A 27174-nucleotide genomic window follows, 5' to 3' on the forward strand; every position below is an offset into this window, starting at 1 on the left:
AAGCTGTGGGATTTAACGCTAACCCCGTTGCACAGATGGGTAACTTCATTTATCACAGGGCTTTGTGGCTTGGGGTTTTTTTGGTGATAGGGCTCACTGTTGCAGCCAGTCTGTAATGTACTCTCTGAGCTGCTCAAACCATGTTTTTCGGTCCCGAGATATTTTTGTTCTCTGTCAAAGGGAACCACTCTGAGGCATCCTGGCCTCAGGGCAGGAGCTGAGCCACTGCTCAGGCAATTAAATCCAAGGGAAATGCACAAGAAAAAGCTCATGATTCAGCCGTGCAGCCCTTATTCTCCCAGTCATTTACGGGAGAAAAAAAAAATCTTAACTGAATTAATAGAGGAAAGGACAGCCCAGCCCAGCCAGGCATCGGAGCAGTCAAGATAATCACTGGGGAGGAAAATCCTCACCAGGCTGTGCCAGGGCAGTACCACTGTGCCCACAGGCTGTGACATCCATGTCCTGTGTCACAACACACATTGCCTCCACCACAGAGAGAGTCAGAAGGGTGAAATTCAAGATAACAAGGGAGTGAGGGGTTATGGGACAAGGAGAACAGAAAAATAAAGAAGTTCAGCCTGGAATCTGGAGCTGCTCCAGGCCATGCTGAGTCTGGAACCGTCCATGCCGCGAGAAAGGGCTTGGCCCATCTTTCATCAAGCCAGACCCACTGGAAGTTCATTAAGGAGGTGAAAACTCCTGTTGTTTTCTGAATTATTTGATTACTGTGAAACAGAAGACACTGGCAAGGACAGGGTGTTGATTTTTAAGTAAGGACCCTGGAGGCAAAGGAGAAAGACAGGGGGGTTGGCAAACAAAGCCCCTATTAACTTTGGTCCTGACTTTCAGGTCATGCATGTTCAGCTCTTTTTACCTGGAAATGAAGATGTTAATTGGAGGTGACAGCTTTCATTGGGCTCCCCATTAGCAATATTTTTAACCACAGTAGGGCCCAGATCTTCAAACACTTTCCCAAGGGAAGGTTTTAACCTTTCTTTTGAAACATCTCATACCACTTGCAGGGAAAAAAGACAGTTGTTTGGCTCGAGGCATACCAATCCCCAGCCGTGATGAACTCCCAGCTCCTCTGGACAGGAGACACAGCAGGAACAGGGAAATCACACTGGGGAGGGGCAGCCTGGAGCCGAGCCTGGCACCAGCAGCAGCGTCTCCCCGTTGGTGGCTGTCCATCCACCCAACCCTGCCCTTGGCACGGGCTGGGCACGGCCAGCCCCGGGGCCGCTGGGCTGTGACAGCTCCCGCGCAGAGACAGGAGCACACCCCAGCACTGGTGCTCAGACCAGGAGCTCATCAGACACGTCCTGCACCACACTTGGCTCTCCAAACCCTTTTCTGCCACAGACCACGTCAACTTTATCCACCTTGCTGCATCCAAGAGCCTTCCTTTTAAACAGCTGGTTTCTTCACATGCTGTTATCATCCATACATAATTTATTATTTTCAGGTGAAACAAATGCCTCTAGAAAACACATCCAATGCTGAAATCCAGAACTGAAAACTACACAAGGGGCTAACTTTCCATATAAATATATGCATAGTGTGTATATTAAATTTAAAAATAAAATTAAAATAATTTTATTTACACGTATTATCCATTTATATATTATATATAAAAATATTTTTATATATAAAAACACAAAATCGGGGATGACAACACTTTCTTATTTTAGAAACTTGCTCCAGCACACACATTGCACTTACCACAACATTATTACCCCTACCAAATTTTCCAGTATCTCTCCAAGTGGAAACATCTTAGCTGAAAGCTCCACTGCCATGTGAGGAAGCAGTTCCAAGCCTCCAGTGCAGCCTCAGCTACTGACCTCCATTGCATCCAGTGTGATCACTCTGGAAAGGCTTCGTTTTGCAGTGTTGTGTTTCTAAGATGGTGGCACCAAGGGGGCCAGACAATTCCATGGCAATGCTTTACTCATCTTTGCCAGCAGCAGCTGGGATGGGTCAGACCCTGTGGCTTTGCCAGAGCAGGGACAAAAGGGACTCATGGCTCCCAGGAGGGGGCAAGGGGCTTCTCTGGGGGCCCCTCTGCACAGGGCTACCTGCAAAGCCACCTGGATGCTACAGGGCTGTGAGGGATTAGAGTTCACAGCCTGGGGGAACACTGGATTTATTGTGCCTGACTGGGTCCAGCAATGCCCTTGGAACTGTGTCCCCTAAGGAGAAGCCTGGTTTTCCCTCAATAGTGCTGCCTTTCCCCTGGGCCCTGGCACCAGCACAGCCCCACTTACACCCAAACCCTGCAAATCCACCCTCGTCCCATCTCCACACGGAACAGTTCAAACAAGGCACAGGCAGCTGCCATAACCACACGCGCCCCCAAAAATATTTACCTGGGCGACAGAAGTACTTCTGTGATGCCAGTGCAGCAGAGGACATCAGCAAGGACTTAGGGAGAAAACATCCTCTCACTGGGACACGGGGCTGCCGCAAACACTGCAAGCTCTCCCCAGCCAGGACCGGGCTGTGAGGATGGGCTGACCCCCAGCTAGTGTGTGTCAGCCCCTCACCTGCCCTCCAGCTGATTCAGCCCTCTCCATGCAGCCAGGGCCAAACCTGCCTGCCCAGGGATGCTGCTGAGCCCTGGGGCACTGCCTGGCCCCTCACACCCTCCATGGTGCCTCTGTGTTTGCTGGGGGCCAGGCAAAGGGCAGGGTGAGCACACAGGCTGCCCCACGCACCCCAAAAATCAGTCAGGGTCTGTAAAATAAACTTTCCTAGGCAGCTGCTTCCCCTCAATACACCTCTGTAACACAGAGCAGGTTGGGGAAAAAACAACTTCTTTCCCATGAAACCCCAAGCCCCCAGGGAATGGCTGCTACTCCAGTGCAAGAAAGACAATGGAGCCTCCACCTGCTGTTTGCTGTTTATTTTAGCAGAGAGAAAATGAACATGGACAAGAGGCATTTCGCATAACTTAACAGAAAATAACACTTTTCCTCCACTCTTCGCAGATCAACAGGCAAGAGCATTTCCTACACACGGCTATTTTTGGGTGCTAACAGTTTGGTGTATTGGTAAAATCATGGGTTTCCTCTAACACGCTGTGATGGTTGATCTGAAATCCAAAGCCAGCCTCGGGCTTGGGGGCTCCTCTGCTGTTGAATGCAGCTCCTGTCACTGCCGAGTGCCAGGCTCATCCCCACCATCCTCCCAGCAGGGATTCTGCAGGCAGGGACTGGCTGGGGATCCAAGCAGCTCCACAGCTCTCCCAACCCATGCCACGTCCTGACCGCTCTTTCCTGGCACAGCTGGAGAGGTGACCCAGAACGAAGGGGGTGTGGGCAGCACCAGCAGCCTCAGTCCAGGGCCAGTGAGGGGATCTTGCAGACGAAGGGGAAGGCTCTGCCACAGGCGTTGTCGTTCCAGGAGCGCAGTGCTGCCCTCCAAAAAACACAAGGCATTAGCTGAAAAAAGGCAAAAGGAGGGAACCATGCACTGCCCTTGGGATCAGGACCTCCTGCCACTGTGGGAGGCTTTCCCTGGATGCTCCCATTTGTGCCATTCACTGTCATGCTTCCTCCCAGCATCCTCATCTGGGGGATGTGAGATGGGAGGCCGGGCCCCAGCTTGGACTTGGTAGTGGAGGGGCAGCTGCAAACACAGCCCTGTTCCCCCAAAATTATCCACGGGCTGCCCATGGACAGGACATTTAGGTACATCTGGGGGGCCCGGACACACCTGGCTGGTCTCAGCAGCAGGGAGGGTGTGAAGTGGGATTTTTGCACAGGCAGGGTCTTGTCCCACTTCAGCAAGATGTCCTGGCACAAGTATGGGAGAGAAAAGCTGGAAAACAGTGAGTGTTTCCACAGGTTTCCCATGAGGGAGGGGAAATAGGAAAATTCGACCTTTGACTAAATTTGGTAATTCTACAAGGCAGCTGATGCTCCTGCCCTGCTGCTACTATGGGAGAGGGAGATGGGAGCAGAGCGAAAATGAGTATGTATGCATGTATGTACAAGGTGAAAAGGAAAACACCTTTTCACTGTAAAGAAAAAAAAAAAACACTAAAAATTAAAATGCAAATCCTCTGCCTGCCAGCAACCTCTTCAGAAAAGCAGGAGGCACGGTGGGTTGCATTTATTGACACACAAATAACACTGAAGGTGCCCTGGGCGCTCACCGCTGCTGTGTCTGTACCAGATCTGCACGCAGTCCTCCTCCTCCGGGATGGAGTGGATCCCATCGTCAGGCTGGCTGCCATCCCAGTACTGGTAGTCGTAGGAGGAGCCATCTGTCCACTCAAAGTGACCCTCCTGACACAGGCCAGCGGAGAAAGGCTGTCACCACAGAGCTGCGACTGCAGAGGGCGGGAGGCCACTCCCATGTGGTCCCCACCACCATCCCTAGTGCCACAAGCCCAGGGACATGGGGAGAGACTGTCACCACTCAGCAGATCCCATTCCTATCCCCAGTGCCACACAGCCCAGGGACATGGGGAGAGACTGTCACCACTCAGCAGATCCCATTCCTATCCCCAGTGCCACAACACAGCTCAGGGACACAGACAGACACCACTCAGCAAAGTCCAAACAGCACATTTGGGTTTTACAACTGGAAACTTGCCAAGAACAGCCCAAGGTTTTGCAGTTCTCCCTAGGGGAAGCCCAGAAATTAAATCTATATATTTTTTAACACTCCCACCCATTTCTACATTCCTTCTCCTCTTCATTTTCCATTCCTTTTCCAGTATCTACAAAAAAGTTGCTGGCATGAGACTGTTTTCCTGATGGTCTCCATTTCTCTTTCTAACATATGAGACTATATATTTTCAACATGTCAGCTTTCAAAAGTCACAGAGTAGCACTAGAGCAATGGAATTTGGTGGTTTTTTGACACTGAAGACCTTTTCAGTTTATTTGCTCTTCTTGGACTAGCAGTACAATACTCTTTCTATTAATCCAGTAATAAAATGTGATATGAGTAATTATTGATTAATCTATCAATTCTAGTAACACTTCTCTTTTAAAAGCAGACTGGAATGTGTGAAATAAGTTTCTCTGCGTGCTGCACCACAGACTCTATGCCATCTCCTGATAAAAGGGGTATAAAGTTCAAAGAAGAAAACCAATTGGCTTTCCAGGAGGAAAACACAGAGGTGAATTTTTCAAAGCCATTTCCCACAGGATTCCAGGGAGCTCCCACCTGCCGTAGGTCGTTGAGTCCTGTCCAGATGTCGGTGGGGATGCCGGGCACGCGGCTGTTCACCAGGTCGTACACAAAGACGTTTTCTTCCCAGCTGGCAAAACAGAGCAATACAGGGCAATCGAGAGGATATGCCAGCAAATGGTCAGGCGTGTCCCTAAGCACTCACCCTACCACAGGACCCGTGGACAAATGGGTCCCCTGCTTCTTACTGCTGGTGGTTACTTTCCCAGGTCTGTGCAAGAGGAGCGTAGTGCTGGTGAGAGCTGGGGGAGAGGGAGTAGGGGAAAAAGCCTGTGTAATCATCCTGTTGTACTTCTATCCCTTTTTCAAGAGTAAAAAAACACAGTTTGGGGTAATTTACGAAATACTATGCCAGTTTTCTTGCCAGTCCAGGGAAGGCATTTATTTTCTATATTGCCTTTCTGTGACCTGTGCATCTGCCTTGACTGGGCCGCTGCTGCAGCGGGATGTGGGGGCTGGAACACGAGTCTGCAGCTGACACAGAGGCTGTGATGTGGGACTGGGACTTTGCCCCCAGTTTCCTTCCTCCCAGGCTGTGTCAGCGTGGGACAATACATTTCTGCACAGCTCACCTGTGGATGGAGGCCAGCTTGGCTGACCTGATGCCAATGGAGAACTCGGCGCAGTAGAGGTCGGCTTCCGCCCAGGTTTTGTTGATGGGGAAGTAGCGGTAGCAGTGGCCTTCGTACTCCGTCCAGAAGAGTGGGCAGGAGTAGGCGTGGACAGGCTCGGGCATGGCTGGGGGCAGAGCAGAGGACATCCAGCAGCTGGTGGTGAGACAGCTTGGCCAGGAAGCCGAGCAGGTGATGGAGGCAGCAGTGCCCAGCTCTGCTCTCCCACCTCACCCAGGCAAATAAGCACCAAACACATACAGGGGAAACCCAGCTGCTGCAGGAGCCACGCAAAAGTTTGCAGAAGTCAAAATACATTTTAAACAAGTTGTGGGTTTCACAGTTTCAGCATCTGCCTAAATCAGGAGGGACATTCCAAGCTAGCTTGACATCGTTTTAGGTAGAGGATGCTTAAAATAAAAGCACTGACATTTGCTACTGGGAAAACCGAGATAAGGGCTCCCCTTGTCTCTATCAGCACAAGCAGAGCCACTGTGCTGGGAGGGGAGCTGACAGCCAGGGCTGCGGGGTTATGGCCGTGTTCTGCCCTCCTGCAAGGACAGCCTGCAGCTCCTGCCCCCAAGGAAACCCCCATCCACGCGCCGTGCCGTCCCTGGGCCGGGATGCAGCCGTGCACGCAGGCACTGGAGCAGCCGGCGAGGCGCGCGGGCCGCCGGCAGCGGTGCCAGCCTGTCCAACAGATATCCCACCAGCAGATAACAGCCAGGCCACGCTGCTCTGCTCCTCCCCTGCTGCTTTTCAGCACAGTGGGGAAGTTGCCCCAGAAGAGGCCCCTGTGGGGGCAGGATGTCCTTTTGGAGCCTTTGTAGTTGCCGCTGTCTGAACACGGCAGTGGCATTAACACGTTGCTCCAACCTCCTCCGTGCTCTGCTCCCCCTCGTGTGGGGAGGATGCAGCACTCAGGACCCTCAGGTCTTGGGGCACACAGACTTAACTCTCTGAGCTGCTGGTTTGTGAACGTGGGGGAATTGCCAGCCCTCCCGAGCCAGTTGTGCTCTGGGGTCAGTGCTGCTGCTGAGGCGAGTGGGGCACTGGGCAGGGTGGGCGTGCAGGGGGTGAGGGCAGACGTCAGATGCCATCAGACTATCCAAGCAGGTAACAGCCTCAAGACTGGAGAGGTCAGGGCGGTGCCTCCAGCACTGAGGGGCCAGGGAATTGCTCTCCCTGGGGGTGGAAAGAGCAAAACTGCCAGCAGCAGCAAGCGATGTGGCAAAGGAAGCAACAGCATGGAGAAAAAGAGAGGCAAGGTGAATCCAAAGCAGCTGTGTGAGCATTCATAGAGCCAAATCCTTCCCTGTGCCAGTGCTGGCAGCTCAGGGTGATAATTTAATCTTTCATCAGCTCTTTCCACATGGGGATCTCTGAGTGTTCTACAAACAGCCACCAGCCAGCCCATGGGGTCCCTGCTGTCACACCCCCCTCCCAGGTGACAAACCACAAATGCAAAGAGTCTTTTTTTTCCTCCTGAGCAAGGCCAAGTCAACTGCCAAGCCCTGTGGGGCTGTCACCCCATCAACCTGCCTTGGGACCCCCAGCCATGCCTCCAGAGGAGCTGAGACTGGGGGCAGCTCTGCACCCAACAGCAACAGACCCTTGAGGGGCTCAAGGGACTCTTCCATCCTCAGCAGCACTAATTATGGACTATGGAGGATAAAAGATAAGGCCTGCTGGGCTGGAAGAGCAAAATAGCTTTTGGGGAGAGTGGGTAAGATAAAGACAGCTCAGCAGCAATGCAGAGCTCAGCAGAGTTCAGTTCTCTGATTCATACCCAGCCATAACTGAACTGGGAAAAACCTCAGAACAGCCCTAGGAGATGCAAATTACTTCATTGTAGTAACAGAGCAGGACCAGGAACTCCAAAAGCTGATGTGATTCCTGGCAGCCAAGCCCTCCTTCCCTCATGATGCTGGCCAGGGTTCCCTGTCTCCACCAAAGCTGAAGCAGAACAAGGGTCAAACCTTCACTATGAGGCTTCAGCTTCACCACCAGGTCACAGGTGAGGCAGGCATGTACCCCCAGCAAGGACAGGGCTGGGATCTGGTTCTGGCTTGCAGAGACTCAAGGTTGCTGTTCCTTCCTGCCGAGGACAGCCCAGAGGTCTGTGCCAGACAAGGCACCACCAGCTGCTCCAACAATTGGGGTTTTATTATAGTGTCTTGACAAAATTCTCACCTCTGGCAGCATGGTGGCAAAATTCACAGGGCTTCACCCAGCGGCATCCCCAGCAAACGGAGCCTTCACTCCCGAGTGCTAATTGCAGTGGGTGTCCCACTGTCCTGGCTCACAGCCAGGCACCCCAATTCCAGGAAAATCACCCTCATGTTTGTTCACAGCAGCTGAGACAAAGTCAGAAACTGAGACAGCCCTGCTTTGTTATTCCATACTGGTTCCCATTAGGCAGCATTAATTTGATGAGCTTCAGTGAACCAGAGGTGCCTGAAGGAATTTAAGGTTAAATATACCAAAAAGGAAAATATGGGAGGTCAGCTTTTAATTAGCATCTTTTCTGTTAGGTCAGGATCAGAGGCTTTGTCTGTCTCTTTGGAGGAGAACTACTGGTCCCAGTTTTTCAGGCAGGATCAATTAGGGGAGCTGTTTATTTGAAATATTTGTAGCAGAAAAACCATAAGAAATCTGATGTAGGGTTGTGAGTATAGGGGCCTACTCATGGCTCTACAGGAAAGCCTCACAACCCAAGCCAGCAGCTGTGTGTGGTATTTTGATCTAGAAGGTGACAGGGGAAGCATTTGAGGGCTTTTTAGACCCAATCCTCACTTTTAAGGAAAGTGAGAATTGGGTCTAAATGACCAGCAGAGCATCAGCTCCTCCACACAGGGCAGGATCAGCACAGCCAGTGCCTGCATTATGGGGGTCACTCCATCCATTTGTCCCCAAATTCCTGGTGAAAAATGATGGCAAGAATCCTTTCTCCCTTTTTTTTTAATTTACAATGCAGCACTTTTAAGGGCAGGACCATGTCTTAAAGCAGCACCAACAAAATAGCTGTCCGGACTTGGCTGAGGATAAGATTCAGATCAAGCAGCTGTTACTAACTCAGAAAAGCTGGAAAACAAATATTTGAGGTTAGAAAAAAAGTTTTGTGCTCTCTGCATTTGCGTCAGTGTCAAATTAGAGCCTTTTTATTTATTTACTAGCTGAGCCCCACTGTAAACTACCAAGAAAATCACTTTTCAAAATCTTACAGAAGCTGGCACTGCTCTGCCAAAAAAGTTTCACTTCCCCAGTTGGCCTATTTCCAACTAGAAATAATTAACTGAGAAAATCCCAGCCAGTTTCACAAGGGTTTCTCTTCATTTCAGTATGCTACTGGGGAAAAAACCTACCAGCAGCTGCATGGCTCCCCTGGACTCAGCTGGTGAAGAGCAGGTTTGCTCCTGAAAACTTCATCCCAAGGAGCAATGCTGCCTCACTTCCAGAGATCTGCAGGTTTGAGATGTGAAATCTGAGGCTGGGACAAGGTTGGCAAAAGATGCTCAGGCAAGAAAGACTCCTGAGGGGCTGCAGCTTCATCAAAGGATTTTGGGCAGCAGAGACTCTTCTTGTTGCAGAGAATCAAAGAACTTCATTTCATCAACAGCTGACAGCTTTCCTCAAATCTTAGAGGTGCTAGGAGACACCCCCCTTGGCACATCCATAAGCTAATGCTGCCATCTGACCTGAAAAGGCAAGTGAACCTCTTCAGCTCTTGGCAAGCAGCTGGTTTTGGAGAGTGTCCATCAACACTCAAAGGCTCGTCTGAAATTCATGTCAACAGAGGAGAGCTGAGGAGATGCTGTCATGTGGAAGTCTGGGGCCTTCCCAGGGCAGAACCCTCCACCAGGACCCGAGGGCTGTGGTGGTGAGAGTGAGCGATGGGCAGTGGGCCCAGCTGGGGCTCAGGACCAGCATCCTGGTGCTCACCAAGTCACCTCTCACCAGCTCAGGCCACGGGGAGGGCCAGCAGCAGGGCTTTACCCAGGCTCAGCACTGCTGGAGCTGTGGGGAGCTAGAAGGGAAGGCTGAGACAACAGGGCTGGGACAGGGGACCCCCAGAACCCATCCCAGGATGGCTTCACAGAAACTGCCTGTGGCTAAGCTGGGGGTGCCAGCTGAGCCAGAGGTCCATCCCACCACATCCTCCTTATTGAGGAGGTTTTGAGTAAACCCACAAAATAAGCATTTAAACAGGGGGGTGGAGGGCAGGAGCATGTGGCAGGGACTAAAGACAGTGCTGTTGTGTGAGGTTGGGATGCCTCAACTCACCCATGGCTTTAGAAGCAACTCCTTAAGCCCTGACATTCTAGTCACCATGGGCAAACAACGCCACCTTCATGTTACTTACAATATTTGTTTTTCATTAACAGATGAAAGAGTCTCACACTGAGCATCCACCTTTGAAGGATGTGATCAGGGACGGACCTTGGTCTCGGTGTATGTGGGGGTTGTATGGAGCTGCAGGAGGAGGTATGTCCACTGATGGACATGAATCTCATAACTGGGCAATATTTTACAGACCCTAAGTGTCTTTAAGGCACATGTCACAAATTTTCAAGTAAAATATTAAACATCAGTTGAAGCACATTGGGAGGGACATCCTGTCACACTGAGGGCTTTGCTTTTTAAAATTCTTTAATGAAACCAAGCTGGTTTTACAGCTTCAAATCCTCTGTATGTTTGGAGTTGAGAGGCTACAGCCAATACCAGCAGCAACGCTCTTGTAGCTGGCACTGACAGATAGAAGTTATCTCGCAGAGTTTTTTTCTCCTTAATTAGTTTTGGCAAAGCTCCCACGGATTAGGCGTCTGGCAGGAAAGCCAGGCTTCTATCGATCCCTTTTCTCACGATCTCACCAAACAGCACTTAAGGAATCCCTTTCCACTCACGGTCCCAGTAAACCTAGCAGGGTTCAAACAAACTTGGTGCAGCAACTCTCACTTGCACTGCCACCGTGGAAAAGTTTGGAAGAAACCCAAGTGGCATTCAGCAGTCAGCAGCAGCTCGGAGCAAAGAAGGAGAGTGAGGCAGAATCCCGTGTTTGTTTCACACGCAGTAAGTGTGAACAGAGGAGCCCTGGTGGCCCTCAGCCTGTCCTGCTGGCCACAGCCCTGCACCGCTCACGAGTGTGCCTCACGCAGTGATTCCTGCCACGACCCACGGCAGGGCCAGTGCCCGGGCCACGGCCCCGAGCCGCGGCAGCGCGCCTTGGCAAAGGCCAAAGAGCTGACCTGACTCACAGAAACACAGCCAGCCCAGAGACCTTTGGCATCCCGAAGAAGGACCGGGGCTGCCCTTGGCACGTCCCCATGGTGAAGCTGATTTCAGGGAAAGTCAGGGATTTCTGGAGCAGGGGGAAGCCCGCTGCCGGCCCTGCGGGAGGCTCCTTCCCTGCCGCCGCCACCGCCGATCAAGTCACCGCGGCCAGCGCCGAGCACTCACCTTGGCTGATCTTGATGTTGGTCTGGGGGAAGGCCTGGGCGGCCAGCAGGGCGGCGGCCAGCAGCGCGCACAGCGCCCGCCCGCTGCCCATGGCCGGAGCCCCGGCGCCGCTCCCGCTCCGCCGCGGGGCCCGTCGGCCGCGGGGGTCGCGCAGGGCTCGGGGGTCCCTCCGGCTGCGGCTCCCGCCGAGGTCCTGCCGGCGTGGGGTCCCTCCGGGTGCGGGCCCCGCGGGCTGTGGGGCGGCCGCCGGGCGGGGCGGATATAGGGGCCGCGCTGCCCCCTCCCCCGAGCGGCGGCTCCTCCGCAGCCCGCCCCCGGCCCCGCTCAGCGCAGCCCAGAGGGACCCGCACCCGGCGCTGCCCCAGCCCGCCCCCGGCCCCGCTCAGCGCAGCCCAGAGGGACCCGCACCCGGCGCTGCCCCAGCCCGCCCCCGGCCCCGCTCAGCGCAGCCCAAAGGGACCCGCACCCGGCGCTGCCCCAGCCCGCCCGGCTGAACCCGCCCGCGCTCAGCGCGTCCCCGATGGGGTCGGGGCCGGGGCCGGGGCCGGGGTCCGTGCGCTGCCCGCAGCCCGGCTCGGTCGCACGCTGCCCCCAGAGCGCTGTAGTCACCCGCCGGGGCCGCAGGCGAGTAAGGACATCTTCCCTCCTCCCGCCCCAGGTGCAGCCCCGGGCGGTGTTCAGTGTCCCCATCCCGCGGCGCCCCTCGGGTGCGGAGGCTCGGGGCAGCCCGTCACCTCGGGGGTGACAGACGGGACCCCGCTGCCGGCAGGGACCGGGCAGGGGCGGCGGCGAAGGGCGAGGGCCGTGATGACAGCGGGGAGCGGAGGCAGGGGAAAGGCTCGCAGGGCTGCAGGCAGTGGGGTTTAACACGGCTGTGCCCCGTTGTGTGCTGCCTTTGGTTTGGTTTCGGGGTAGGGTTTGTTGGGTTTTCTCCTGTGTTTGGTTTGGGATTTTTTCCCAGAGCTGACACACTTAAACAGCCTGGAAGAAGGATCCCCCAGCTGTGCCCGGGGCTCCAAGGCTATTTCAGGAATTTGCTCTGTGCCCATCTGCCAGGCCCGTACTGGGTCCATGCCATCATGTAACAGCAGAAAACCTGATACGATACAGCAGTCTGTACCAGTACAATCCAGCATGTCTCCTTCCTGTGGTCAACATTTGTTAGAAATAAACTTCAGATTTTTAAAAACACTGCATAAAATCCTTTTCTAACTGTTGCACTCATAAGGGAAATAGTACAGGCACAAATACTATACAATTGAGTGGTCCTGTTCAATTTCCAACTTATGCCTTAAATCACCACTGAAAGAACTGCCTAGGAACATTCTCAATGCTGTTCCCTTTTTATTCTTAGCTACAGATTAAAATTTTCAGCATTTTTGACCCATTTTTAGAGATTCAAGTATAAACAATTTGGGGTGACAGCAAGCTTTCAGTACAGTAAAGCATCCAGACTTAGTCCAGAGACAGTAACTCATTCAATCAACTTTTCTATATTAAGTTTTCTTCATATTAAATAAAGCCTTTTAAGAACACCTCCCCCCTTCCATGCATTGTTCTGAAATTATCTGGCTCAAGGAAAAGCCTACTGCTACAGCAGAACACTAAAAATGAAGGCATTGGGATTATTAGAAGTCAAGGCATGCCTCTTCCCTTCTTTCCTCAGATAAAGCCAGCGTTATAAACAACTTTTAGCAAACTATGGAACAAAAATCTTTGAGCATATTAATCTACTCCCAAAACACGAATATTCATGTTTAAAGAGGGAGCAGAGATCCTGAATCATTTTTATGCTGGTTTCTAACAGGCAGACTCATGCAGACTCAGCAGTGTCCCCCAGCGCAGCTGGGAGCTCTGAGCTGCCCCTGAGGCACAGCCCTGAGCCTGGCACAGCAGCTGGGCACCAGCTTTGCTCCCAGCACTGGGACAGCACAGGCACGCCGTGCACGCAGTGCCAGCTGGAGCTGCAGCTGCCCTTTGGGTTACCTTCCAACTTCACCAGCACGAGATGTGCTTCACCTGCTGGCTGCAGCCCCAGGAGCACGGCCACAATTCATCCCTCCTGCTCCTCTCCCTCCCATGCTGTTCTGTCTGCTCTGCAGGCCAGGAGCTCCCCACTCTGCTTCTGTTCTGCTCTTACTGACCTTCCCTCTGGGCACCCTCACCAGTTTTTGGCATCCTGTGTACACGACTGTTCCTCCCCATGGAACAGACACCTGGTGACTTCAAGGACAGACTCAGGCAAGGTTACTTTCTGTTCACATTTCATCCCCAGTGCTGAGCAAAGCATGTGTCTGCTCTCATGGATGTCCTGAGCTCATTCTGCTGTCCACAGGCCCCACATGGAAGAATATTAATGTCAACCACAGTAACTGCTGAAACCACGGCCCCTTGCCTGAGCCTCCGTGAGTTACAGGAAGAGCTCAGCCTCCTGCAGCACACGTTTGCCCAGGACTGCCTGTGGGGTCCCTCGCCACTGTGATTTTTTATGAGACAAACCAGGAGGAAGCCAGAGAACAGAGATTTGTCATCAACTTCACTGCAGGACAGAGAAGAAATTCACCTTGCAGAGAGGCAGGTTAGAATTGATACCCAGCATCCACAGTGTGCTCAGAAAGAGGCTGGCCCTGGACAGCCCTGCAGGCACCGCTGCCCCGCTGCTGCGTGCTGCTGACACAGAGCAGCTGTGCTGGGGAGCAGCAGGGAGCCAGGTGCCGGGGCAAAGTGCTGAAGGGATGCTGATATCAGAGGTACTACACAGACCTGCCCTGGAGTAGGAACACCTGGACAGCAGCAGGGATTATTGGCCCACACACTGACACTGCCAAAGCAAGCACTGAGCTTTTTTGGTTCGGTTTTTTTTTTGTGTGGTTGGGTTTTGTTTTGCTTTTTAAGACTTGCCCGTCCCTAATTGTTGCAGCTAAATAACAAACAGGTGAAGTAGTCATGTGTGTTGTTTTTTCTTTTTTAAAAATAAAAATATTAAAAGCACAGGAGGTACTGGGGTTTCATTTTGGGCTTCATTTAACGAATAGAGGAAGGAGATGAGTGCTGCCCATCCTGCCACGTGTCATCTCTGGAGTCTGACACATCCAACCCCCAGGGTGTTATGTGGGGTCTGGCTGGGAACCACCATGGCCAGACCAAGGCATCCAGCTTGCTCTCCACACCGACCTCCATCAGCAGGTGCCCAGTTTCTCTCAAAGTGCTCCCAGTTCATCTGCAGTGAGTGACAACGGGGTAACTGCCAACATTTTGTCTTTTTTTCTGCCATAAGCATAGCTGAGGGAGCTCAATACAAAGGTGAAGTCAACAAGCATGACCCCAATCCATGTGGCACAATTAAATAGAATTTTATTTTCAATAAATATACAATCTGCATCATACCAGACAATACGCTGTGGAAAAATAAAATGTACAGAAGCAACCAACAGGACAGCTTGACTGTAGCTAAGTTCACTTGGTGACCTGAAGAACTACCTGGGTAAACACACACAACACAGAAAGAGCCACTGCAGTCTGTGAGAGAATTAAAATTGTGGTTTCTGGGTCTTCTTAACTGCCAAAGTCCCTGGAGCAGGTTTTTTTTGCACAGCACATGTTTGAAAGGATGCGAGCTGGTTTTCCCAGTACAAATGCTATTGGAAATGTTTATTTTGCTATATCAGCACTGAATCTACTACACACACAGACTGCTATCGAGACTGGCAGGTCACCACTGACGGGACACGGGATCTGTCCCACGTGGGGCCACACGTGTGCCCCGGCACACAAACACACACACTAACAGCAGCTTAATTCTGTTAAAACTACTACAAGGACAAAACTGCAGTCAGAATCGATTTCACCACAGGTTCTACCGTTTAAAAAAATATTCTAGCCTAATTACCACGTTCACCAATGAGAGCACACGGGTACGTATATCTCTGAGAGGATGAGCCATGGATTTGGACTGGAAGGACAGCAGAGGCAGCTCCCAGCTCCTCCACCCACTCCGTGCCTCCCACGGCACGGCCGCGCACAGCCCGTGCTGCCCGGCCCCGCGCTCCTCGGGGCTGCGAACAGCTGAGCGGGCCGGGGGCAAGCAGCCAGAGCTCCGGCCCCAGGGGAACAGCTGGAGCCGGTGGGACGCGGATCACTGAGGCCAGCACGGCCGGCTGGGCGCTGGCATTAATCCAACGGAGCTGCCGTGGGGCGCGTGTGGGGTGTGAGGTGGGGTGCGTCAGTGGTTGGTTGGTGTGTTATCTCGTCCGCCCGCTCGGCCTGGCTGCCGTCAGTCGCCCGCCTCATGTCACCTCGAGGGACGCGGGCGAGACGCGGTCGCAGTCCTCGCGGGAGCGCAGGCTGTGCCACTGCTCCACGGCCGTGCGGTGCGCGCTCAGCATGCGGCGCCAGTGGTTGGACTCGGGGGCGCCCGTCGAGTACTGCCCGATCACAATTCTCCCAATGAAGTCGTTGCTGCTCTTCACGTTGTGCCCATACACTGGGGAGAGCAGAAACAGAGACTGGTCAAGGCAAAAGCACTGCTGGCCCAGCCAGAGCCCTGCCCCAGGAAACCAAATGTTCTACAGATGTCCCCCCACAGCAGGTGCCAGGTGCCAGCATTTTTGGTATGTAACTCAGCATCTGAAAAACGTTAAAGAAACAGGAGCTTGGAAGGAATAAAATAAGCTGTACTACAGACTGAAATACAATTCAAATAAACAAGACACAAATCCACAGTTACCACGGTATCTACCATGAATACATAAAGTAGATTCATAAAATGATTTGGGTTGGAAGGGACCTCAAAGATCATCGTATTCCACCCCCTTTCCATGGGCAGGGACACCTTTCACTGGAGCCGGCTGCTCAAAGTCCTGTCCAGCCCTGAAGGAGAATTACATCGTGTAAAGAAGTGCCAAAAGCTCTGCCTGGGCATCATGAAATCACAAAAGCAGCCCAGCGGCCTGAGGCTGGGGGGAGGCAGAAGCAGCATCTCAAAGTGCCCCCCTCCAAACGCATTGCACAAAGCACTCCAGAGCTAATCCACAGCCCGCCCTGCTCGGAGACGGGAATTACACACACAGGCTGTCAGCAGGATGTTTACACAGTAACGATCTGCTGTAATTATCACTGCAGCGACTTGTTAAATGTCCAGGAAAGCAACTGAGGGAGAGACACCATCCCAGCAGCCTGTCCCTTGGATTAGCCCAGTCTCCTGGAAGGAAAGATCGCAGACAGCAGCAAACCCTAATGATGGGCCTGATCCTGGGAAAGGCTGAGCACTGCCACCACACAGGAGCAAAAGCACTTTGTGCATTGCAAACTGAAGCCCTGCCTCAGCTCATTAAAAAGTTGAAATAAAGTCTTTGCAAGCTGAAGCCAGGATATCCACAGGCACTGCCTGGAATATTAACGATTAAAAAATCTCCTCCGGAAAGAGAGGGATTTTTAAGGACAAGTGTCTACAGGAGCTCCAAATCCAGCCGGGCTGGTGCAGCCAGAGCAAGTTCAGCCTGGCATGGAGCCCCTGCCAGCAGCACCAGCTCTCCAGGGCTGCTGGAAACCAGCACTGGCAGCACAACAACCTCTGGGAACCCCCATGGCATCACCCTGATGTGTGCACACCCTGACAGGCCGGCAGGAAACCGAGCACAACACACTCAGCCTCACTTCCAACCACACACCTTTGTCAAAGCTGTGCATTTCCTATTATAATACACCCCCCAACTGATCAGCATTACTTTAACCTGCCCCTCTGCCACCTCCACACTCTGCAGGGCTGGTTCCTCACCTCTGTACCAGTCTGGGATCTTGCTCGGGTGACTCAGGCACCTGAAATGAAGCAGTGCCAGGTTACATCTCACTTGATCCCTTCCGACAGCTCTGACACACACAGTTTATGGGCAGAGATCCTTCTGCTCACCAAATTACCTCTGGATATTTTAGGTGACAGCAAACCTTCAAATGCCCAAGTAATTTGTTCAAATAATTGCTCTAAAAAATCTACCCTGCAACTCAGAGCCCTGTAAGTCCATCTTCAAATGACATTTAGAAATGATGTGGGGCTCACCACCCCAGCAGGAAGACTGCATCTCTTCTGCCTGTCACCATCAGTTATCTGGGGCTGATGCCATCAGGACATGTTGCCAAGTAAGTGCCTCTGTCAAGAGGCCAGACTGGTGTTTTTTAGAAAGGCCACCTTCTGAGGACACAGGAATTCTAAGCCATCCATCTCCAACTAATACACAGCTTGTCAGGGTTATTAATGAGTTTTCCTACAAGGCAATGGATCACAGGTGTAGCTAGTAGGACTATACTACATGTTTTGCTATGATTTATTAGCCTACAGAAATCAAATATTGTGATAAAATTACGTAAAAATACCCCCAAACCAATATTTTCAATAGGATGTTTTTTCCTTTTTTGTGGTTTTGTTTGTTTGTTGTTTTGGATTTTTTTTGTTTTTATGTAAAATTAAGGAAGATAAAGACTAATCCTGGAAGACAGCACCAAGTAATTTAAACCAAGAAGCCTTACAGGCCATCAATTAATCACAGGATAAATTAACAGTGGAGAAGAAGTACCCCAGGCATACTGATTCTTCAAAAATACTCCATGCCAGGACTGTAAAACAAGCAGGTGTGCTAACTAAGGGCACCTGTTCTCCTACTGTTGATCCAGGTATTTTGAATTCCTGTAATGCAACTTGCTAATCTCATTGTGTCAGGTAATTAGCATGCTGAGTCCTTTGGGGTATTAATGGACTAATTATACAAGCATTGTTGCTCTATCATTAACTACTGTAGACAGCACAGAGAATTATTGCTGAGGAACAAGAAAGACATTTTCCAAGGCCAAATGCTCATTCACACACAGACCATAAGAGGTTGCACTGGACTGACCTCAGGTTTACACACTCACAGCTTCACCACAGCAGCTTTCTCAGATGAGAGGTCTTTGTGTGCCAAAAATTCAGCTTTACTCATCAGTTCAGAAGCCTTTTAAATTCAAGGGCATGCCTTTCTGGGAGGCTAACTGCTGTATTCCACTGCTAAATGGCCAGGATTTGCTGAGCAATCTGCTGATGGCTGAGCTCACCAAGCTGTGGAATGGACCTTACCCAAGAAAAGGCTGGAGTTGGCATTGAGAAAACAAAGCCTTTCCTTTGCTCACATTCAGGAGCACCATTTCCCTTCCAAGAAAGCTTGGAAAAGAGAATGCCAGGAGCCCACAGGCCCAGGTGAGCAGCTGAAAGCAGAGACTGGTGCTCCTGTCCTGACACAGGGAGGGGGAGCATCTCCCCCACTCCCCCCTTGGCTCAGCAATCACTTCTCAAACAGGGGAGGAACCATTTCCTTGAGCACCAACAAGCACCAGGCACTGCTGCACCGATTTCACTCAGGTCTGACCCTTGAGCCTGCTGCAAAGCCCTGCAGCAGCAGTGCCAGCCCACCCTGCTGCACACACAGAGCCCTGTGTGCCACCCAGGGACCCACAGCACTGCGGGGGCTCAGGCACAGCCCCACAGGACACAAGGTGAGCTGTACCCACTGCGGGGCTGGCCCCTGCCCTGGCTGCCAGGTGACCTGCTGATGGCAGCAGGGGAGCCCTGGGAGCCCCTTGGAGCAGAAAAGCCCTGCAGAGCTGAGCAGCAGCCTGAGCCAGAGCTCTGCTTCTGCACACAGTGCCCCCCCCCACACCCCACGCCTGCACCCCCCCCTGCACAGGGGCCAGTTCCACACAAACTCACACCTTCAGCCCTGGGGGGAGTAAAGAGCCCCTGCTCTTTCCTTCCAGCTTGTTCCACAACAGGTGAAGGTGGAGGAGCTCCACGGGCAGCAGTTGAGCACTGTGCCACACACTGAGTCCAGGTGACTGTGCAAGGGACTGAGCTGTGTTCCCTGATGTCTGAACATCCCCTGACAGAGCCTGAAAGGAGCTCATAGTAAATTTCAGATTCAATCTGCCCTTGGCCACAAAAAACAGTGACACCATGGAGCTGCTCAATAGTAGAAAATAAAGTAATTAACATTTGGGATTTTCAGACTGACCCAGACTCTGGTTATGAACTGGTAGATGGTGCTTTCCATTTAAGAAGCATATTTTCCTGATGGAAACTACACACCTGATCTTATGAGCTCTTTTTCCACCGTCACAGTAATTCACACAATAGCAACATCCATTTCTAGGCCAACACAGAGCAAAAAGCAATTAAAGAAGCAGAGGTCAAACCAATTCCTTCTGCAGCTGCTCTTCAGGAGGACACATTTGGAAACAGAAAGGCTTCTTAAAAAGACATTCATTATAATAGAAATGCTGAAATAGAGAAGAAAATCACCTTTACTTATATCCATTAAAAGGGTCGAATTCTTGAAGACAAGGTACATGATGTAGATAAAACATTTTCATGTTATGAACTTATTGATGCATTCATTCCTGAATGATCCATATCCAACTGATGGGGGCCTGGGTGCCACATGAAATGCTCCTTTGGGGTCAGGGCCCATGTCCCCCACAGGGCTCCTGCACAGGAGGGAAGGCTGAGCCCCCCAGCCTGGCTGCTCCCTGCAGGGCTGAGGGCACAGCCATGCCAGGCACTGCACACCCAAGAGCTTCTGCCCAGCAGGACAGGGACTTCCAGGGATGCAATGGGCCTTGGAGCTCCAGCAGCACCTGCTCTGGGGACAGCTCCAGCCTGAGCTTTCCCTTGTCTCCCACCAACTTCAGTCACATGGAATCACTTCTTGCCAGCCAGCTGTTTCCCATGGCACTATGTAATTAAGCCATGAGGCTGCCTGGGTGACATCAGCCCTGGCACCAGATCCAGCCAAAATGCCTTTCACCTGTCCCTCTCCTTTGCCTCCACACTGAGAATTGCACACTGAGCACTTGTGCAGAGCACGACTGCAAATCATCGTCATCCATGAGTCACGTGCAACAGTAGAATTTAAGTTGGCATTTCAGAAAATCATCCATCCTTTGACTGAACATATCAGCATCCTTGGAATGACCAGGGAGGAGCATTAACTAAGAAAATTTCCTTAAGCTAACTTCAAGGCTATCAGTATCATTTACAGGATGGGGACAACCTTGCAGCTGGGGCCATGAAACATCTGCCTCTCCTGCAAACGCTCTGCCAGGTGTGCTGAGCAGTTACTCAGCAGTTCCTCCGCAGTTCTGGCTGTGCTGCACCGCCCGGTACGGCCACACAGCGCCTCTGCTGCTGCCTCTCCGGGAGTACCAGCAGGGGAATGTCAGCGTGCTGCAACAGCTGAGAGCTGCACCGCAAGCAGTTAACTCTTCTTCAGCCACCTACACCATCACCTGCAATGCAATTAAAGCCATTTACCTCAGAGAAAAGAAAAACCAGCTAAAACATGCCCAAGGCTGTACACAGGTAACTGAGGGGCAGAGTTCCCCTGAGGACACAGATCTCATGGGACTGTGTGGTCTCTGGCAGAACCACAACCCTGTTGGCACTGACCCATCAACACTTCAGCACTTCCCACTCAGCCTCAGTGGCTGGTGAGGTCTCACAATGTGCCCCCTCCACATCCCTGCCCACTCAGGCAGGCAGTGCCTCACCCATCCTTGGCAGGCAGGAGCCAGTGCCCAGTGCCAGCCCTTTCTGTGCTCAGTGGCCACTGCCAGCCCTTTCTGTGCCCAGTGCCAGCCCTTTCTGTGCTCAGTGGCCACTGCCAGCCCTTTCTGTGCCCAGTGGCCACTGCCAGCCCTTTCTGTGCCCAGCTCTTTCTGTGTCAGCCAGTGGGGCTGAGCTGCCAGGTTAAACAGGATTGAAAACTGCTGCAGAACTGCTTGACATCAATATTAAAAGGCTGTTTAGCACAAAGAGGTGCTACGAGGAGCAGCAGCAGCTGGGCTAATGATGCACACTGAGAAGGTCACAGGCACGGCCCAAATCCTGCCCTTGCTCCTCCAGCATGGCCTGTCATATTTAGTAGAGAGGAGAGAAAAGCACGGGAGAAGATGCCGTGGTTTCCCATTTATCAATTTAATCTCCACCAGGGTCTGATGGGCACATTAAACTCCCCTTCCAGCCTTCCTCTGTGTGACTGCTCCCTGCAGTGGCTGCACCTGCCCAGCTCCAGCTCCAGAGGGAACTGCTGGAGTCCCTGGGCACACACAGACCCAGCTGCTGCCCCACGGGGACAGTGCCACAGCAAGAGACTCTTGGGAAACCTCCCTCAGGGGCAGCCCCTGTGCTCTGGCTGGGGCTCCCTGCACATGCACCCCAAAGCAGGCGTGTGCCCAACCACAGTCTGCTCTCAGACAGGGACAGGGAAGTCCTGGAGCAGACAGCAGGATCCAGGGGGCAGGGCAAGTGCACAAGTGTGCCTTGCAGAGATCTCAAGGGCATGCAGAGATGACACCTCATGAAATGACCTCATCAGGAGACACTGGAATAATGGGCTGGATGCATCTGTTGCAACAGCCCAGAGGATATGGAAAGGAGTATCTATGGCTGGCTTTTGCCACTTCCAATTCCCCTTTTTTTTTAAAACTGCAACTTAATTCTCTGCACTATGAGCCCCAGGTCCAACACAGCATATTTACACAGCTCACAGGAAGAGGCTGCAGCACCAGTGCCACACAGCACCTGCAAACACAGGCAGGGACAGCCACGCAGGAGAGGCAGCCTCTGCCTGCACCACCATCCATCTGCTGTGACAGCCACGGGGCCAGGCACAGGCATTCCATTTCCAGACACTGCTCTGCTGCCCACAGCAGCTCCTGCCACCCAGACCTTCCTTCATTTGATGCACAGGCTGATTATGGCCTTGCAGGACGTTTGAACAATTCCTTTCAGTGCAGCTGAGACAAACAAGATGAAGGGCTGAGGGCAGGAGAGCCATGACACTGCTTAAATTAAAGAGGCTTGGCAAAAGGAGCAAGCACCTATCATCAGCCTGGAGAGAGGAGGTTTGCTCCTTTCTTTAGGAGAAAAAGATTATCAAAAGATTCCAGAGAACTCCAGGACAGGCAGTTTCTGCCACATCAGATGCAGTACATTTATTACCTAAGTCAGGCAACTTGATGAATCTAATTTTGCCTTCTAAGCAAGCAACAGATCGGGTCAGGAAGGGTCAGCATCTTGTTGCTCTCACCCTGATTAATGGCATTTCACTCCTCCTCGTTAAAGCAGTCAGTCTGCTGCAAAAAGCCAAACCCAGCCTCAGAGCATCTTCCCTGAGTGACCCAAAACAGGACTGGGCCTGCAGGACCCCACTCAGCCTCTCTGACCGACCCTCTGCTGTCACCTGCTCCAGGTGACCACCAGCACCTGCCATGGAGACCAGCAAGTCACAGAGGGACAGAGAACGGAGAGCAGTGGGGCCCCCTCTCCTCCCAAAGGGGATTTGTACATCTGGGAATGCACCCAGAGCCACTGTGAAGAGGCTCTGCTGGGCTTCAGGGGTCTCTCCTGCCAGCACATCTCCCTGAGCCCCTCTCCCAGTGTCCTCACAGGACCTGCTGGGCCACCTCGTGTGGCCACCAGCCCTGGAGCAAGGCCTGGGAGGGCGGGAGGCAGCAGCCAGGAGCTCACTGCTCTCCCCAGGCCTGGCCAAGGACCATATGGTGGCTGCTGCATAAATGAATGAAGTGCTTTATAACACCAGACACAAAGGCCAAATTCTGATCTAAATTAAACAGGTATAAAGCCCCAGAAAACACAGTGCTGACATCAGTGGTTTTTTTCCATTTTTTCTCCTTTGGCTAAGATAGGATTACACAGGTTTAATCAGGGATCCCATTTTGCTCCTGAGCTCTAGATATGGGGAATATACGGACAGTCCAATACTTCCAAAAGACATGTTTAATAGATTACAAGAAACAATTTTCTAGCAGTGAGTTGTCTAATTATCTGTCCATCTAAGAGATGTTATGGTGCCCAACATGATAGTATTTCAAAAGAGAAATCAAATCCTCCTTCTGCATTCCAGCATGGGAAAAAAAAAACCAGTTTATTTTGACTCATATATTAGAGATTTCTTCCCTATCTGTGTGCAAAAGACAAAGTGCCTGAATGTTGGGTTTTCATGTGGGAAAGCAAAAGCAAGAGGAGAAAGGAGACTTGGGCAAGTCAAAATGCAGATGTGTGATGACTCCAGACACGGTGCTTTCCACCCCTGCAAACAGCAGCTAGAGGTGATGCTGGTATCTCCAGGTCATACTTCCACATAGCCAGGGAAATCAGAATTCAGATATAATTCTGGAGATGCCTCGGGACAAAAACTTTATCAAATTTCAACTTGCTCAGCTGACTGGGACATTTGGAAATCAGTCTATTAATTAAAAAAATACCACTGAAAAGCCCCACTAGCTTTGCATCCTGTTGAAACAGGCAGCATTGCTTCAAAAAGAAAACATTTCAGTGAAAGCAACCCAGAACTGCATCATTATCAATACACACCAACAGTTACTTTTTTTCCCCTTTCAAAATACAAACTTCATTAAATGGTCCCCATATTTTCCTAAAGGCCAACTGAAAATGAGCCACCAGAGGAACCAGGTATATATTGCTATTGAACAGTAATCTGTTATTTTAATCAAGTCCTGCCTATTAACTGGAAGTTAATTAGAGCCCTGGAATAAAGCATTAAAGTTATCCAGGGGTCTGAAGACACACGTTAGAGCACTTGGGGCACAGAGGTGGCTGCTAGCATTGCCAGGGCCCCTCTGCTGCAGCCCTTGAAACCACAGGTACAGGTCTGCAAAGTCTCAACACTCTTGGGAACAAAAATACTAAAAAAAAAAAAAAAAAAAAAAAAAAAAAAAAAAAAAAAAAAAAAAAAGGAAAAATAGGTCCTAAATCTTCATAGAAAACAGAGACATTGCCAATTTTTAAAGCATATTGAAAAGTGTGGAGTATCACCAACTCCTCCCAGAAGACAGAGTGCCCATGAGCTGCACCCTCAGCCAGGGCTGACTGTGAAGATGTCACCAGTGCAGCTCACACACATTTCAAGGTCAAGCTCTCCAGCCTGCCCAGCCTGCTTCCCTCCCCAGGCAGAGCATCCTGCCCTGCTGGAGCCATGGCCCCCTTCCAGACAGGAACAGCAGTGGGATGAGCCCCACTGCTGCTCTCCGTCAGCCCAGGGCTGTCCTAGCTCAGCTGCCCTTTCAGCCAGGCCAGAAGGTAAAGCAGATTTTCCCTCTACAATTGCACAGAGTACCCAGGGCATGGAGATGATTTCTCCCTCTTTGCTTGTTACACTCTGCCTGTGTAACAAGCCCTAAAGATCCTGCCATGCAAACATGTCCAACAGCTCATTTAGATGGAGAAAGACACACAGCCACCACAAGGACCTCGGGGAGACACACAACCCCGACTGTGAGTGCTGAAGGTTGTCTTTTTTTATGGTAAGTGATGAAAAGATGCTAAGGAGTCACTGAGCCACAGCTTGCCCTGGAGTGCTGCTGGTTTTTATTGGGCCATCTGGGCTTTACTGCAGTGCAAACAGCATTACTGATGATTGTTATTAACAGCATTATAATCATTAACAAAATACTACAGTGCTCAGGTTTCAGGTGTAGTCTGCTTTCCTGCTGCACAGCCCAAGCTTTCTGACAGACTGAGATTTACTGGACAGCCCAAAATCCCTCAGTGGGGAGAGCACAGGGTCTCTGGGTGCCCATCATCCAGCACAGAGGCTGCCCTTGCATCTCAAATACTCTTTTTTCTTCATGGAAATGATCTTGGGCAGCAGCTGCCAGTGCTGCCCACAGCTTTTGCCCACACCTGCCAGCTTTGCTCACAGGTGTACATGGTCAGGAGAACACCCCACCTTTCAGAGCCTGCCCCATTTCTCTGCAGGAGGTGAGCCCATGACTTGCCTGCACTCAAGCAGAAGATGGCACATGGGGGATATGTGTCAGGTTGCCAAAAAAAACCCCAGAAAGTGCAAAAAAGAACCACCCAAAAGAGTGCATTTCTGTTACAATATGTATATGGCTGCTCATTACCTAGACAACATGTTTGATGAAGGAAATCAAAATCAAACATCCTTTCCACCAGCTGTTGCTTCACTTTTTTTTTGTCAGGACACTAGACTTGTTGTAAGTATCAGTGGCTTTCCTGGTTTCAGCCTCTTTTGGGGAGAAGCTGTCAACAGACAGTACTTGCAGCAGAAATCCTGACCCTGGATGCTTTTTCCTGGAGAGGCCATTTCCACCAGAGCTCATCCCACCTCATTTTGGGCACTGGACTGGGACATGTGAGTTAGTGACAGATCCAGTAGCATCTGAGGGAGGAGCAGAGGGGAAGGCAGGAAGACAGCTGGTACAAGGTGTCCTGCACCAGTGTGGAAGGAGAAGCACTTTGGCCTGTAAATGCCAATAATTTACAGTATTGAATCCTTGTGTGCCTAAGGAGGAGGAAAGACCAAAGGAGCAGCCCAATCCTCCAATCCTGGCTAAGGCAGAGCTCCTCCTGTGCACATCTTGGAGGCACCCAGGGCCCCTCTCCAAACCCAGCTGTGCTTCAGCCCTGAGTTTGGTCTGGAGTTCAGCCCTTCAGAGCACCTCCAGGACAGCAGGGATGGTGCTTTACCATGTGTCTCCACTGTCTGCACACACAATCCTTGGTAACTCACAGCAAACAGTGGAGAAATCCATACCAGAGTGCACTGAACACAGACAGCTTGATACAAGATGCACGGGAGAAAAACACACGGGGGGGAAAACAAAATTCATCTTAGGTTGTGTGGATAGTGCCTTCCTTTGCAGTGAGGTACCAGCCCCAGAGGGAGCCAGGAGCCCCAGCTGATGGGAACTGGCAGAGTTCCAGGGCTTTCCAGTGAAGCCAAGCCAATGTAAAGACAGCTGCAGACTGGGTCCAGAATACAAAGCCACAATAAAGGTTCCTTTAAATTATTGAAGATGTACTCACTTCTGGCTCCCATGGCTGCTTTTACAGCTCTCTCTCTCCATTCAAAGCATCATCACCCACCCTTCAAGCAGGATTATTTTGCTTTTCAATTGGACTTTGACTCAACAGCAAATTTAATTAACTGACCTAATGGACTAGAGATGTGGATTAGAAGATAAAAGAAATAAAAAACAATTCCAAACAAAACACACAACAGAAAGAACCACCACAGCAGCAAAAAAGAACCCCAAAGCACCTAAGTTAAAAAAACAACAAAACAAAACTACACCCCTGCTATGCAGGGACGCAAAATAGAGATGCTCACATTGCAAGATACCCATACTGCCAAACATTTGTTCTTGATTATCTTTTAACAGAAGATCCCCAAGCCCTCCACGAGCCCTTAAGCTGAATAATACTGTAAGGTGCCAAGAAGGAGCTCTGTGGGAACTCCACAACCCCCTTCCCAGACCTTCAGAATCTCATTTCAGCAGAACCCCACAGATGCACACAGGAATAAACTGGTGCTGCACTCCCTGTTGGGGACACACCTCCACCACCATCAGGAGCAAATCTGTCACTTGGATGAGCACTGAACGTGGCTCAGCACCTTCAGCACCACCATGTCCCCTGGTCCAGAGGTCCTTGTGACAGACAGTGCAGGCATGACCCAGCAGAAGGCTGTACACACAAAAACATGACCAGCAGCCCTGGCTCCAGCTCTCTGTTGGCTACACCAGCCACACACCCCACACCAGAGTGTCCCAGGCACAGCAGAAGCCCCAGCACAGGCAGTGCTGTGCCCACCCTGCACCTCACCCCTCAGGCCAAGGGCAGCCAGGGGAACCTGGCCCCACTGCTCCTCCCAGAGCTCTGCACATTCCTTCCCAGCTTTGGAGCTGCTGGGGACATTTCTGGCCTGGGATTATTTATTACAAATTCAAAGCAAGCAATATGTCACTTAGAAAATGAAGCCTCACTCATGAGGCTCAGCTTTGAAGCCCAGCTGCATGACAGGGTGAT

At 51.4% G+C, this 27174-nt stretch overlaps 2 protein-coding genes across 2 annotated transcripts in view; both read right to left on the minus strand.

The window, feature by feature from the left end:
* Positions 1-2893: 2893 nt before the first annotated feature.
* CLEC19A (C-type lectin domain containing 19A) lies at positions 2894-11744 on the minus strand. The gene is made up of 5 exons (XM_053992161.1): positions 11277-11744; positions 5781-5946; positions 5185-5278; positions 4163-4295; positions 2894-3418 (listed from the first exon to the last, which is right to left on the minus strand). The coding sequence occupies exons 1-5, from the start codon at positions 11365-11367 to the stop codon at positions 3339-3341; spliced, it is 564 nt and encodes a 187-aa protein (XP_053848136.1). The 5' UTR covers positions 11368-11744; the 3' UTR covers positions 2894-3338.
* Positions 11745-14608: 2864 nt separating this feature from the next.
* Positions 14609-27174, minus strand: part of SYT17 (synaptotagmin 17) — a 34644-nt gene continuing 22078 nt past the window's right edge. Inside the window, exon 8 of the mRNA XM_053992098.1 lies at positions 14609-15759. Within this exon, the coding sequence (XP_053848073.1) occupies positions 15563-15759 (197 nt within the window). The 3' untranslated portion in view covers positions 14609-15562. The remainder of the gene's footprint in view (positions 15760-27174) is intronic.

This window comes from Vidua macroura, chromosome 16 (genome assembly GCF_024509145.1).
Source record: "Vidua macroura isolate BioBank_ID:100142 chromosome 16, ASM2450914v1, whole genome shotgun sequence".
Taxonomy (NCBI): domain Eukaryota; kingdom Metazoa; phylum Chordata; class Aves; order Passeriformes; family Viduidae; genus Vidua; species Vidua macroura.